The sequence below is a fragment of the Phaenicophaeus curvirostris genome, chromosome 10 (genome assembly GCF_032191515.1).
Source record: "Phaenicophaeus curvirostris isolate KB17595 chromosome 10, BPBGC_Pcur_1.0, whole genome shotgun sequence".
NCBI lineage: Eukaryota > Metazoa > Chordata > Aves > Cuculiformes > Cuculidae > Phaenicophaeus > Phaenicophaeus curvirostris.
The window spans coordinates 15,368,793-15,382,721 of record NC_091401.1 but is presented as its reverse complement, the minus strand read 5'-3'; the positions used below and the strand labels follow the sequence as shown (position 1 = coordinate 15,382,721).

Below are 13,929 nucleotides of genomic sequence, written 5' to 3'. Positions count from 1 at the left end.
GGCTGCAAGGGGCGAGCCTGGCTGTGCCCAGCAGGAGGTGATTGGCTCCTTTGGCACCCAAAGCCTGCAGTCAAGCCGCAGATTCTGCTTTTGAAGTGCTGGCTTCAAACAAAGAAGAAAAAAAAAACAAACCAAAAAACCTCAAATCCAAATCCTTCTTCCTTTTGAAGTCTGACTCAAAAGCAAATGAGAATCTGCAATGTGATGGGACTCTTTGGCCTTCAGGGGCTTCTCAGTACATCTGAAAAGCATTTAACACCAATAAAATAAGTTAAGCTCTTGCTGCTATTTTTCCTACACCCTCCTCCCCTGCACATTCCCCCCGGCTGCTGCATGCCATCTGGGCCTTGCTTCCCGGGGAAATCAGAGTTAGAGACAGGGCAGAGACTTGGGTATGGAGAAAGAGCCCTGGGTGACAAATCCAGGCTGCTGGAAGTGCTGTCAACCCCCTGGTTTGTCACAGGTATGCAGGAAGGACCATGGATGGAGGGAGACAGCTGAACTAGGCCCTAAGGCTGTCAGCAGAGTTGTCATTCTGTGGGCTCTGCCCCCTTTAAAAATGTTGCCCAAGGCATTATGAGGGTGGCCTGCAGGGATCTCTCTGCATTCTCATGGTAGTGTTCACAAAGAGGGACATGTCCCCACTGTACAGCTTCTCTTATGGTCCCTTCCCAGATCCAGCCTCCAAGAAGCAGTGCAGATCCAAAGTGGGCATGGGGACCTGTAGCACGTGGCTGTGGTTTTGGAATGATGTGGAAATGCTTGGGGTGAACATAAAATACCTCTAGAAATGTCAGATATATGTCAAAATGTGATAGCACTAACTGTCAGGTATATTTTTCCAGGTAGAAGAACCTACTGTCTGAATGGCCATTCTGACCTAGAGAAGCACCAGTTAGAGTCATAGAAAATTTTTTTACTCATGTCCAGCCTAAACCTCCCCTGGCGGAGCCTGAGGCCATTCCCTCTCATTCTGTCCCTTGTTACTTGGGAGAACAGGCATGCACCCTCCTCTCCAATGGTTTGAGTTGGACAGGACCACAAGGGTCATCGAGTCAACACCCCCTGCAGTGATCAGGGACATCGTCAACTTCATCAGGCTGCTCAGAGCGCCATCCAACATGGCCTTGAACATTTCCAGGGATGGGGCATCCACCACCTCTCTGGGTAACCTACGCCAGTGTTTCACCACCCTCAGTGTAAAAAAAATTCTTCCTAATATTTAGTCTAAATCTCTTTCAGTTTAAAAACATCACCCCTTATCCTATTGCTACAGGCCCTGCTAAAGAGTTTTTCCCCATCTTTCTTATTGGCCTCCTTGAAACACTGAAAGGCTGCAATAAGGTCTCCTCAAGTCTTCTCTTCTCCAAGCTGAACAACTACAGCTCTCTCAGCTTCTCTTCACAGGGGAGGTGTTTGAGGCCTTCGATCATTTTCATGGCCTCCTCTGGACCCACCCCAACAGGTCCATGTCCTTCCTGTGATGAGGGCTCCAGAGCTGGATATCTCATGTGAGGTCTCACAGGAGCTGAATAAAGGAGGAGAATCTGCTCCTTGCCCTGCTGGCCACGCTTCTTGGGATGCAGCCCAGGACATGGCTGGCTTTCTGGGCTGCAAGCGCACATTGCCAGCAACCCACCAGAGACATTGGGCAACTTCAGTTTCCAAACCAATAGATCCTTTAAAGACAGGATGTAGCAGGCAGCTTTCTGCAGGCATGTGTCCTGGGCAGCCAGAGATCATTCATGGCTGGAGACCTGCAGAAAGCACCTCTAGCCGGAGCTTTGGGGGCTGAGCACAGTTACGCAGGCATCTGTAGCACCCTCACTTACCTCCTCATGCATAATTTAAAGATGTGATAAAAGCAAGGGAAGTTTATTCTGCCAGCTGTGTTCAAGAGAAAACAGGTCAGGGCCTCAACTCACAGATCAGGTCGTGTGTGCTGGAAAATGCAGGTGGGTGTTCAGAGGCACTCCAATTACCCCAAATCCCTCAGTTGAAATTATACAGTTGGGATAAAGTTGTCAGGATGAAGAACAGCAGCTACAAAACCAAGGCCAAGCAGAGGAGTGGGTCCTGCCAGGCTGGTTGTGAGGAGCACTGCCAACTCACCGGCGGGATGAACAGCAGCCCAGGAACAGGCTCAGAAAGCAGCCTTTCTCTCTGTTTTACAACAGTAACAGTACCAGGAGGACAAGTTTGTGTTTCATCGGGGAGCTGGTGATCAGGGCAATCTGCAACGTGGCAATTTCACATTGGGAAATATTTCATTTTTACAGTCTCCTCCCAGAAGAACCCTGAAATACTGTGATAAAACCAATTAGGGCTGTGCTGTCATTTGCAACTCTACGTGTGCAAGCTGGAAATCAGGGCTATGTGCACTGGCCACTTTCCCTGGTGAAAGAAGTGGGAGATGCAGGTACTCCCCGCCCTCCAGTGTTGTGATAGAGATGTTGTGGGGAGCAGACCCTGCTCCCTCCACCACATGGTCAGCAGTTGCCTTGTGCATGTTTATACCAGCCCTGATGTAATCAGTACCTTGACGTGTGTTAAATGAACCAAGCTTTCCAGTCTTTCAGAATAAAACTCTAAAAGAAACAGCTGCAGGGCTGACAGATATATGATTCTTTCAAAGTCTAATGAAATGTATAATCACTTCAGTCATTACTTCGCATCTTCCTTCCACAAATACACATCATAAGTCCTTGGAGCACGGTGAGTTTTAAGCCTCAATAAGCCTATCATTCATGTTACATCAAGCCTTTTTCTGAACTGTTGTTCAGCATCAGAAAGCGAGCAGGGCGCAGGTGCAGCATGTTGGGTGCTGGCTGTGCTGGGGTCTGATGGCAGGGGCAGATCACAGATGACCCTGCAGTTCGGTGACCCTCTTGCTTTCACCTTGCTATGTTCAGCTCAGCACAGGGTGAGGGACACTGAGGAAGGAGGCTGATGCCAAATCCATGCCCTTCATGCTCCAGCAAACCAGAGCTGTTGCTATGCCTCAGGCTAGACAGACTGCCTGTGTCCAGCCCCACCAGCCCAGCAGCCATTTTGCAGACTCAGAAATGAAACATAAAAAAATGAAGGCTAGGGTAGTCCAGCCAAACTGGGGCAGTGAAAAAGGAAGCAGAGTTGGACCCATCTCCCTCTGCAGCCAGCGGTGAGGGCACTTCTAGAAGGCAGTGATGGTGGCTCCAGAAGGCAGTACAGTCTGCGAGGGACACCAGATCCAAGGGCGGGACCCATAGCTAAGCAGAGGGATCTGCGCCTTCACATTCCTGAGTAGTGCCTAACTGCCTTCAGATATTAAAATGAAGAAGATTCATGTGGAAAAACAGACTGCTGTCATGTTCCCCTCCCTCCAGAGGAAAATCCTGCAAGCCACCACCTGCCTATTCAACACACTCCCTGCTCTATTCATCTGATGCAGTTATTTCCAGCTGGTACAATTTTCAATCCTTTGAAAACTAGATTCAATTGACTTTTATCCACCACGTAAACTGGAGAGACATATATCTGCTTGCCTGCATTATTTCTATTATATTCAGAACACCCACGGGCTTTTATCCCTGAAGGGTTGTGATTTAAACTTAATAACAGATAGAAATACTAGAAAGTAGTATGTGACAGACGTAAGGAAGTGTTCAAGACTGCATGCTCCCTATCCAGCTCGATTTGAATGTATTCAAACAAATTCCACAGTTATTGCAAAACTCTCTCCCTAGGTTCACATGAAGCGGCGCTGGAAAAGAGCTGTGAGGTGTGTGTGGAGCTGAGGCACCAAGTCGTTTGAAGCAAGAAGGCAGCTGATGGTGGGCTGGTGACTCAGGAAACACAAACAGCTCAGGGCAAGAATTATTAAGCTTCTGGGTTTGCAGAGGGACTTGAGATGATTGGGACTTCAATCTAAAACTTTTCAAGCCATGTGTTCCCACATGCAAACTGCTAAGGGACAGCTGGGCAAGAAAACATGCAATGCTTCAGCAGAGGGGACACTGAGAGGGGCAAAGAAGGGCACTTCTCGGCCCTTAGCACCCCCAGGCCCTGCTGCAAGCACTAGTCCCTGAAGGTGCAAACACTTATCAGCCTGTAGCCTAAGCTGGTGTTTACAGGCCATGGTGGTGGTGGGGTGGCGGTGGGGGGAGGTCTGGACTACCACAGGCTTCTGAGCCCCTGGTACTTAACTCCTCCTCCTCCTGAATACAGCCAGACCTGCAAAGGCTGCTTGTGGCGTTTTCTAACCAATTAATTGCTGCTTGGGGGGTAGCAGCACAAACCCTCAGCACAGGCACCAACCAGCTCATATTCAGAATGCCCCACTGGTGGTTTCCAGTGCCAGCAGGAGAAAAAGAAAGACGATGAAATCTCTCCAGGAATTGTTTTTACATGGTCAGGGTGAGCTCTATTGTGCCTCTGTCCTGGCTGGTGAGGCCAGGACCTGTGGGACATGCTGCACCTCACTGCTTGTGCTCCACATGGAGATCCCGCAGGACTCTGTCTCACATGATCTCCTCCCATTTTTTCAAGGGGAGGCCAGGCCTGAGGCTGAGCTCCTGGATGAACAGCATCTTACCCAACAGAGCTGTCTATAGGTACAAGTGCCTGAAGGAGGGAGGTTTATTATTGTGTCCCCTATACAAGCACACAGATGATCTCCCTGAAGGAAAATGCTACCTCTTTTGATGGGAGCAGGTCCCAGATGAGAGCTGCTCCCAGATGGGGATAGAATGGGCACCTTACAGCTCCTTGGAGCAAAGCCAGTCTCTGCAGAAGAGCATCCTCTGGGATAACATCCACTGAAGAGGAAAATAAATGTAGTGATAGGATGATACTGCCATTCACCAAAGCCATGAAACAACATTCTCATAGCAGCTATTTACAAACACTAGTATTGTCTTTTCAGGACCAAGAGGCAGCCAATTTAAAGAAATGCTTAAATTTATAATACAGTGAGATACTTTAAACAAAATAAAACATAATTGATGTTGTATGTACTTGCTGCTGATGCTCTGAATAAAGACAAGCCACTGAAAGGATGGAGATGTGTCACTGAGTACATGGGACAGGAGTTCACTGCGCTTGAGCTGTTTTAGCACAGTGGTTTCATAAGTGTGTGAAAACAATTATATTCTTAATTTTATTCAGTCAGGTCAATTTTATGCCTACTTCATCCAAATGAAACTGGAAGCTGAAAGACATAAGTCAACTATGTCCTTCCAAGCTATGGAAAAAAGTGGGGTTTGAGAAATGGCTACACGCTTGAAGAACATGAGGACCAGGAGGGATCATACTGCCTTTGCTATCTTATAGACATGCTGGAAATGTAAAGCATGCTTAGATAAACATTGTTTTCCATACGCATCCAGCATATGCATTTAACTGTTAAAAACACTTATAAAATTCTATTTTGGGGCCTTTTTAATTGGAATTCAGTTTCCATCCAAATGCAGGTTGACCCACCATGTGTTTAAAAATTACTCATATGGTACATAAGAAAGCTGCCTTATACTATATATATACTTTTTTATATATACTTATACTATATACATTATACTAACATAAAAGCGTAAAAGGCAAGGCTGAAACATATTGCGAGACACAGTGTTGCTTAAGTAAAAATGTACTGATAGGCAAACTTCGTCAGTGACATGAAATATAGGACTTGGTGAAAAAGCTTATAGCTAGTAAAGAAAATCATGATATTTTGTTTCAAACTCAAATGAGAATCAGCCTTAAGCACATCTACTGAGAAAATGAAAGGCAAACAAGTACTAAATTTGATTATTTAAGTAAGTGTTTGTTGCTTACATAGCTGGTGTTGCTCCACATAAATCCTCATTACTATGGGGAAACTTTAAATTCAGGAGCAAGAAGTGACAAAGATTGAGCAAAGGCAAAATTGCCCTAAGAACTCACTTTTGGATTGATGCGCAAAATTAATTTTAAACTATCTCCTCATCCTGCCTTTGGAAGTGAACATTATTTACTTTTTCTGTGCTTTCACATGAGATTTGTAGGTTGTCCGGGTCTCCAAGGACTTTGAGGACTCTGGACAGTTTTTTCTGTGCACAGGCAGCTTTCCTCCTTGCTGTCACTGAGACGCAGCAGGCCAGCAAGGACTCGGGTGCAGAGTCCCTGCCCTTTTTGGGTGCCCTGGTGCAGACAGCGTCACCTCTGCTACCCGTCCCCTCAGTGCTTCGTACGATAGTCCTGACCGAGGACTTGGACGCCTGAGCAGCATTGTAATGTGAGTAATAAACAACAAAATCAGCCAAGATATTCACATTTACCATACTGCATGTCTCAAAGGATTTTTTTCCTATTGTTTTATTTTGCTTTACCATCTCAGGTTCGCTTCCCCTCCCTGCACTCAGTATTTCAATTCACCTACGCCACATATTTCCAGGAGCACATTCTTGCTATTGTGGCTGAGTGCGGCAGCCGCTTGTGCCGAGTGTGGATCTCTGAGCAGCAGCTGGCAGGCAGCAAGCCTCCTTGCACAAGGCCTTCACCTGTTCACAAGAAGCTTGGAGTTGTAGCAAATGCTATTTTTGGGCCACTGCCAATATCATAACCAAGGAAAAGGATCCTAAACACAAGTGGGCTGTTTCTTCTCTTTTGCCCTGGCACACAGCAGGAGGTGTGCGTCATGAGGGGTGCCCCATCTCCGTGGGCCTTCGCTAGGGATTTTGTGGCTGCTGCTTTGTCAGCTGCTGCTTCACACAAATGATGAAAAATGCACTTGGCATTGCGCAGCTTAGGGGAAACCCTGCAATTTGGGCTGAAAGAATAGCTACAGAAACACATGACCCGAACGTGAGCACAGAAGTTGCCCCAGCACCCCCAGCCATGCATGGCACATCATAACCTCTAACCCCATTCCAGGGGTGCCAAAGCTTTAGATTGCGGTATCAGAGCCCACGGTCTGTCACAGTGACTTTGTCTTAAAAGCTAGGATGGCAGAAAAGATGAAAAATGGTTTTGCCAGTTTCTCCCTGCTGCCCTCAAACCATTTATCCCCAGCAGGACACAGAGCGCTTGCTCCCAGCATACTGCTCCCATTTGCATACCTGCGTGCCCACCAGCCAAGGGCTGCCCCAAGTGAGGGCTTCCTAGGAGATGGGGCAGCCAGAGGCTGGGGAAGAAACGCCCCTCAGGCACAGTGGAGAGGCAGCAGGGATTAAAACAATCTCATGAAATTCCAGCCTGTAGCTCAGTTGGGGCAGACTCCTCCCTGTTTTAAGATGACCAGAAAATCTGGCAAACAGCACCAGTCTTTCTCTAGGGAGCCTGGCAACATATACTCTGCACAAGGACCTGAAAGAGTGATAGGGTGCAAGCAACAAACACTGAACTGGAAGTGTTGAGCAGATGAAACCAGGAGAATTTTCATAGAAATCAGTAGCTTTTCTGGGATTTGCAAATAAATAAACAAACACAAAAATATCTAATTTTTCAGAAGGCAAATGAGAAGTAATTTATTCCTATGTGTCCACTTCCATGTGTTTGTCTCAGACTTCCTGACTAAAACACCTGCTGTTCCCTAAGAAATTTCATCTCGAAGAATTATTTTTAAAGACCATGGCTACCAGGTGACAGTTAAGTCAAATCCTAGTCTCTGATCCTAATAATCGTACAATCATAGAATCATAAATTGGTTTGGGTTGGAAGGGATCTTAAAGATGATTCAGTTCCAACCCCCTGCCATGGGCAGGGACACCTCCCACTGGATCAGGCTGCCCAAGGCCCCATCCAACCTGGCCTTGAACACCTCCAGGAATGGGGCAGCCACAGCTTCCCTGGGCAACCTGGGCCAGGGCCTCACCACCCTCATTGTGAAGACAGTCCTCCTTATGTCTAGTCTAAATCTGCCCCTCTGCAATTTATAGCCGTTTCCCCTAGTCTTATCAGTACAAGCCTTTGTAAGAAGTCCTTCCCCACCTTTCTTGTAGGCCCCATTCAGGTACTGGAGGGTTGCTATAAGTCTTGTCAGAACCTTCTCTTCTCCAGGCTGAACAACCCAAACTCTCTCAGCCTGTCCTCATAGCAGAGGTGCTCCAGGCCCCTGATCGTCTTTGCGGCCTCCTCTGGACCCGTTCCAACAGCTCCATGTCCTTACGTCATGGATTCCAGAACTGGACACGATACTCTGGGAGGTGTGTGGGGGGGGATGTCTCACAAGAGTGGAGTAGAGGGGGAGAATCACCTCCCTTGACCTATTGGCAACACTTCTTTTGATGCCACCCAGGATATGGTTGGCCTTCTGGGCTGCAAGTGCACATTGCTGGCTCAAGTTGAGCTTCCCACCAATCAGCACCCCCAAGTCCTTCTCTGCAGGGCTGCTCTCAATCACATCATCCCCCATCCTGTATTGAAACCTTGCATTGCCCTGACCCAGGTGTAGGACCTTGCACTTGGCCTTGTTGAACCTCATGAGGTTTGCAAAGGCCCACTTCTCCAGCCTGTCCAGGTCCCTCTGGATGACATCCCATCTTTCTGGTTGTGGCAATTGCACCACTCATCTTGATGTTATCTGCAAACTTGCTGAGGGTACACTCAGTCTCACTGTCTATGTCATTTTTGAAGACATTAAACAGCACTGGTCCCAGTGTGGACACTGAGGAACACCACAGATCTCCATCTGGACTTTGAGCTGTTGACCACTAGTCTCTGAATATGACCTTTCAAACAATTTCTTATCCACCAAACAGTCCACCCATTAAATAATGATCTTACATGCTTTACCCTAGCATTGTAAGTATAAAGCAACAGAAAAATGCCTAAATTGAAGCATCGGTTGTGGATTACATTCAGCACTTCACATCCATTTGGCAGTAGTGAACTCCCCATCTGGTAAAGGAAAGTGGGTAAAACCCAGGACTTTTATTTTAGACAGAGCTGTGGGCTACCAGGGTATCCATGAAATGGATTTGCTGCCACCTCAGCATTGTCACCCCCTCTTGCCTAAACTGCTACGCACATTCCTGAAGAGAGGGGAAATGGGCTAGTTTTGGTCTTTGTTACAAAAAATGAGCTATCAGGGAGGGTTTGCTGAGGTTTTGCAATTCAGTTCATGCAGACTGAGTTACAACAGCAACATGCTAGGTTAACTGCAACTCCAGGGAGTGCTCTTGTTAAGACAGAGAAATGGTTGGGACCTCCTGGAAGATCCTCCACCCTGGAGGAAAGGGTTGTGGGGAGGCAGAGAGAAGAGGAGAATCTGCGACCGGTCATGTACCCCACACCCCATTTGATAAGCGATGCTTCAGAAGGAAGAGTATTCAGAAAGCAGGGACCAGAATCAAAATCCAGTGGGGTCAGAAGCCTACATGAATGTGGGGAGGAAATATGCTGTGTGTTGGTATCTCAGGACCTTTCTTCCTTCAGGTCTTTCTTCCTGCTGATACCATGACTGCAGTTGCTCTGCCAGCTTCCTTTACCCACCAAACTGGGTCACAGGCAGGATCACGCACATGGAGCTGGAAATCTTTGCCATTCCGAAGATTTATGAAAAATATTCTACTTCGGATCCCTCAAAATTACACAGCAGTGTAACTCCTCTTTTAGGTATCTTAAGTGTCAGGAGAGTGCAATGTTAATGAGAGGTACAAAGACTTTTGGGTAGCTGAGCAGTTTTATAGTCCCACATTGATAAATTATAGCACTTGTCACTGTTACCGCATTAAAGTTTCTTCCTGAGATCAAAGTCTGGATTTGCTGCACCAAATAGTCTTGTCCTCTGCTACGCATTTCCACGCACTACCTTCTGTGGAAATCAATCGTGATTCCATATTTTTAAATTCACAGTTTAATCATGCCCTGGTTCTTATACCTGCTGATTTCCATCTTCACACGCAATGTGGAAGTAATTTTTTAGCATGGATTTTCTCTTTGCTACCTGTGTGAAAAACGTGAACATCTTTTTTTCAGGACAATTACCACATTCTGGCTCTGAAAGGCTGCTTCTGCAGTGAAGTATACAGACAATTTCCTTTCTCCTCAAACTCTGGATTCAGTCAAGTTACAGCAGCTTTCATCCCTGAAGATCCCAACACACCTCATGAACTCACCCCCTCTGTAGACAGTACAAATCTACACAGCTACCTAAACAGACAGCAATCCCATCACCAATCACTGAACTGCATCTCTCTGCGTGTATTCCCAGCACACTTGTGGCAGGTCAGCTCTGCATACCCAACATCATACTGCCAGCAAGGAGGAAAATAAAGCAGCATGATTTAGAGGCATGCCATTTCCCTTCTGAGGCTGTGTGAGGAACCTAGGCAAGCAACAGAACAGCTTTACGGCCCGGGCGAATGACATCTCCTTGGCGCTCTGCTGCATAGGTTAAAATGAAGTAAGGACCGATTTGCGGTGAGTTGTACCTCACTTATTTCGCATGATCAGTGTCTACAGAAGTCCAGGCTTGCTGCTCCCTTCCACTGGTGGGTGACCCTCAAGCTGCTTGTTTAATAAAACTGAAAAATACCTGCTAACTTCGTAATGAAAATGTAAAAGAAATAAACCCTCTTCTTCCCAACAGCAGTAGTTGCCAATCTGAAGATAGAGAAGGAGAAGGAAGAACCCCAACGTACCTGAGACACCTTTTTGACCACGTCGCTGCCTACAAGAAAGCCCTGTGCATAGGAGCGTGCTGCGATGAAGGCTCGGGTTGCCTTCACCTTCAGGTCCCTGGGAACTTCCCCAAAGGGTTTGTGCTGCTCCGCGTGTTTCACCATGCAGTCCAGGTACTCATCTGTGATATGGTACTGAGGATTCAACAGCTTGAAGAGCCGCTCCAGCAAGCGTGTCCAGAACTCATTGAGGGCTTCTTCCAAGTTGATATTGGAGCCCCGGTAATAGCGGCGTAGCTCGCTATACAAGTCCTTGAAGACCTTCATGTTTTGAGTGTACAATTCTCCATACATGCTTGGAAAAGCATCATAAAGGGCCTTTTCTGACTTGTTCAACAAATCCTGGAAATAACCTGAAGAGAGAACAAAGAGGAGACAGTGATGAATCAGTTAGACAGGCAGGAATCCAAGAGGCTGCACTGTTTGGCAGCACAACTGAATGCCCTGAGAAAAGAGAAGGGCCCTAACAGAGCTTTTTCTACAACTGACCTTACTCTTGAGTTTTAGCTGAAAATGCTGAAGAAGGAACACCCTGTTGCCAGGGCCACATAACTATGCTCCGTGCCTTTCTGCCTCTTCTGGAACCAAAAACGATGCTCTTATTGGAACATGCTTCCCAAGGACTCCTTGTATTGCTCCAACTGCAAAAGGCCACACTGATACTTGTAGAACCCGTTTCCACTAGACAGTCCCTAGTCAGGGCTCATGAGCAGTGGATCAATGCGGACGTGTCCACATGTAGCTTGCAGAAATCCTACAGCAGCCCCATGTGGTTACCACCAAATGCAGTTCTGCCACCTTATTGCTGCCTGGCTTATCAGGTCAAGCCCTGCATGTAAACTGCCATGAAAGTAATTCTGACACAGAGTTGTCTACATGGAAAATGCTGGAAGTTTTCTCCATCACTGCTCATCACGCACATGATGAACTCAACTGCTCAAGTGAACAGAGAACATTTAAGGGCATGTGCCAGCATTCAGGCATATAAAAGATGTGTAAGCAATTCCTCGAGCTGGAATCTTTACTCGTAAGGCAAGAAGTGCAACACAAGTACTTGATACAGTAAGAAAGGTTTGTACATAATTAAAGATGCCAAGCAGTGACTAAAACACCATGTCATCCTTAAGCACATTAATAGCAAAAGAAAGTAATTTTTTGTATTTCTGCTAAACCAACCATGATGGAATTTTTAGTGGACTCCACATTAAGGCTCCAAATAACAACAGCCTTGAGTTAGACCTCAACATTTAGTCCCTGAACACATCATTCAGTTTTGGCCAAGCACCGAGCGTAATCCCTGGAGTCTGCTTAAATCTACAGAATAACCACATTGGTGTTCACTGGGGCCAGCATGTAATACTGTCCCTCTAAGCAGCACACAACTGCATAAACTCTTGCTGGCATCCAGCAGGCTTTTCAATATCCTGGACCGAGGTGATTTTCAGGCTAACACACAAAACTTCAACTGTTTTATGAAAAAGGGAACCTAGGTGTCATTAATCTACAGAATTTCTTAAACCACTGAATGGAAAGAGTAAAGTTCCATAGCATTACTCACAGGTTTCCTTTATGGAAAGCATCAACTGGCACTGCTTATATATACCATAATTTGCCATAACTGCCAGTTATCATCTTAGAAGGCGCTCAAGTCTGAATCAAGAACCAACTGATTCTGGCATGTAAACTGACACTTGTTAAACATTGCTCGAAAACACTATAAGCATACAAGGACTCCTGGGTGCTGCTCCAGCAATGGAGCTCCATCCTGTAACGACTGCTAAGAGTCAGATTGGTCTTGCAAAACTATCAGCCATACTAGAATGAACAATTTGCAACCTGATTTTGTTTAGATATAAACAACTAAACGGTTTTAGACCCCAGGTTCATAGAATTATAGAATCATAGAATCACCAAGTTGGAAAAGGCCTCCAGGATCATCGAGTCCAACCATTTCTATCAGTCATTAAATCACGTCCCTGAGCACCTCACCTACCCATCTTTTAAAAACCTCCAGGGATGGTGACTCCACCACCTCCCTGGGCAGCCTGTTCCAGTGCCCAATGACCCTTTCTGTGAAAAATTTCTTTCTGATATTTAGTCTGAACTTTCCCTGGCACAGCTTGAGGCCATTCCCTCTTGACCTGTCCCCTGTCACCTGGGAGAAAAGGCCAGCTCTCTCCTCTCCACAATCTCCTTTCAGGTAGTTGTAGAGAGAAATAAGGTCTCCCCTCAGCCTCCTCTTCTCCAGACTAAATAACCTCAGCTCTCTCAGCCGTTACTCATAAGACTTGTTCTCCAGCCCCTTCACCAGCTTTGTCGCTCTTCTCTGCACTCCCTCCAGAGCCTCAACATCCTCCTTGTGGTGAGGGGCCCAGAACTGAACACAGGATTCGAGGTGCAGTCTCACCAGTGCCGAGTACGGAGGGAGAATAACCTCCCTGCACCTGCTGGTCATGCAGTTTCTGATAAAAGCCAAGATGCCATTGGCCTTCTTGGCCACCTGGGCACACTGCTGGTTCATATTCAGTTGGCTGTTAACCAGCACCCTCAGGTCCTTCTCCTCCAGGCAGCTTTCCAGCCAGACTGTAGCCCAGCATAGGGTTGTCGTGCCCCAAGTGCAGGACCTGGCATTTGGCCTTGTTAAAACTCATGCCACTGGTCTCAGCCCAGCGGTCCAGCCTGTTCAGGTCCCTTTGGAGCCTCCCTGCCCTCCAGCAGATTGACGCTTCCACCCAGCTTAGTGAAATCCGCAAACTTGCTAAGGGTGCACTCAATGCCTCCATCCAGGTCATTGATAAAGACACTGAACAGGGCTGGACCCAGCACTGAGCCCTGGGGAACACCACTTGTAATTGGCCTCCAGCTGGATTTAACTCCATTTACCACCACTCTCTGGGCTCAGCCATAAGATCATCCAGTTCCAAATCCTGTGCCATGGGCAGGGACACCTTCCACTTACTAAAGCCTCTCCTCTTGAATCTCTCTCTTGAATCTTGAATCTCCTACCCTCACTCTGTAGCCCTGCTGTCCACATCCCAACTCCTATTCCCCTGCCCTAGCTGCAGAGGAGAGCTCTCTGCCCAGGCAAGACAAGCCTTCTGCAAAGCCTGAGGCCTCTCATCCTTCTCATTACAGCTGGAGGGACTTATCTGAGTCCCCTTTGCATGCCTTAGCCGTTGCTGGTCCCAAGGACAGTGCCATAGCACAATTTTTTCTCATCACAAAATTATCACTCTGAACTGCAGGGCGCTAAACACAGGTGAGAACTTTTGTTTTCCCCAAAGGCCTCATCAAC

At 46.9% G+C, this 13,929-nt stretch overlaps 1 protein-coding gene across 1 annotated transcript in view; it reads right to left on the bottom strand.

The window, feature by feature from the left end:
- GPC1 (glypican 1) overlaps nt 1–13,929 on the bottom strand; it is a 246,312-nt gene that overhangs the window by 24,369 nt on the left and 208,014 nt on the right. Inside the window, exon 3 of the mRNA XM_069864878.1 lies at nt 10,596–10,987. Coding sequence (XP_069720979.1) covers nt 10,596–10,987 — 392 coding nt within the window. The remainder of the gene's footprint in view (nt 1–10,595; nt 10,988–13,929) is intronic.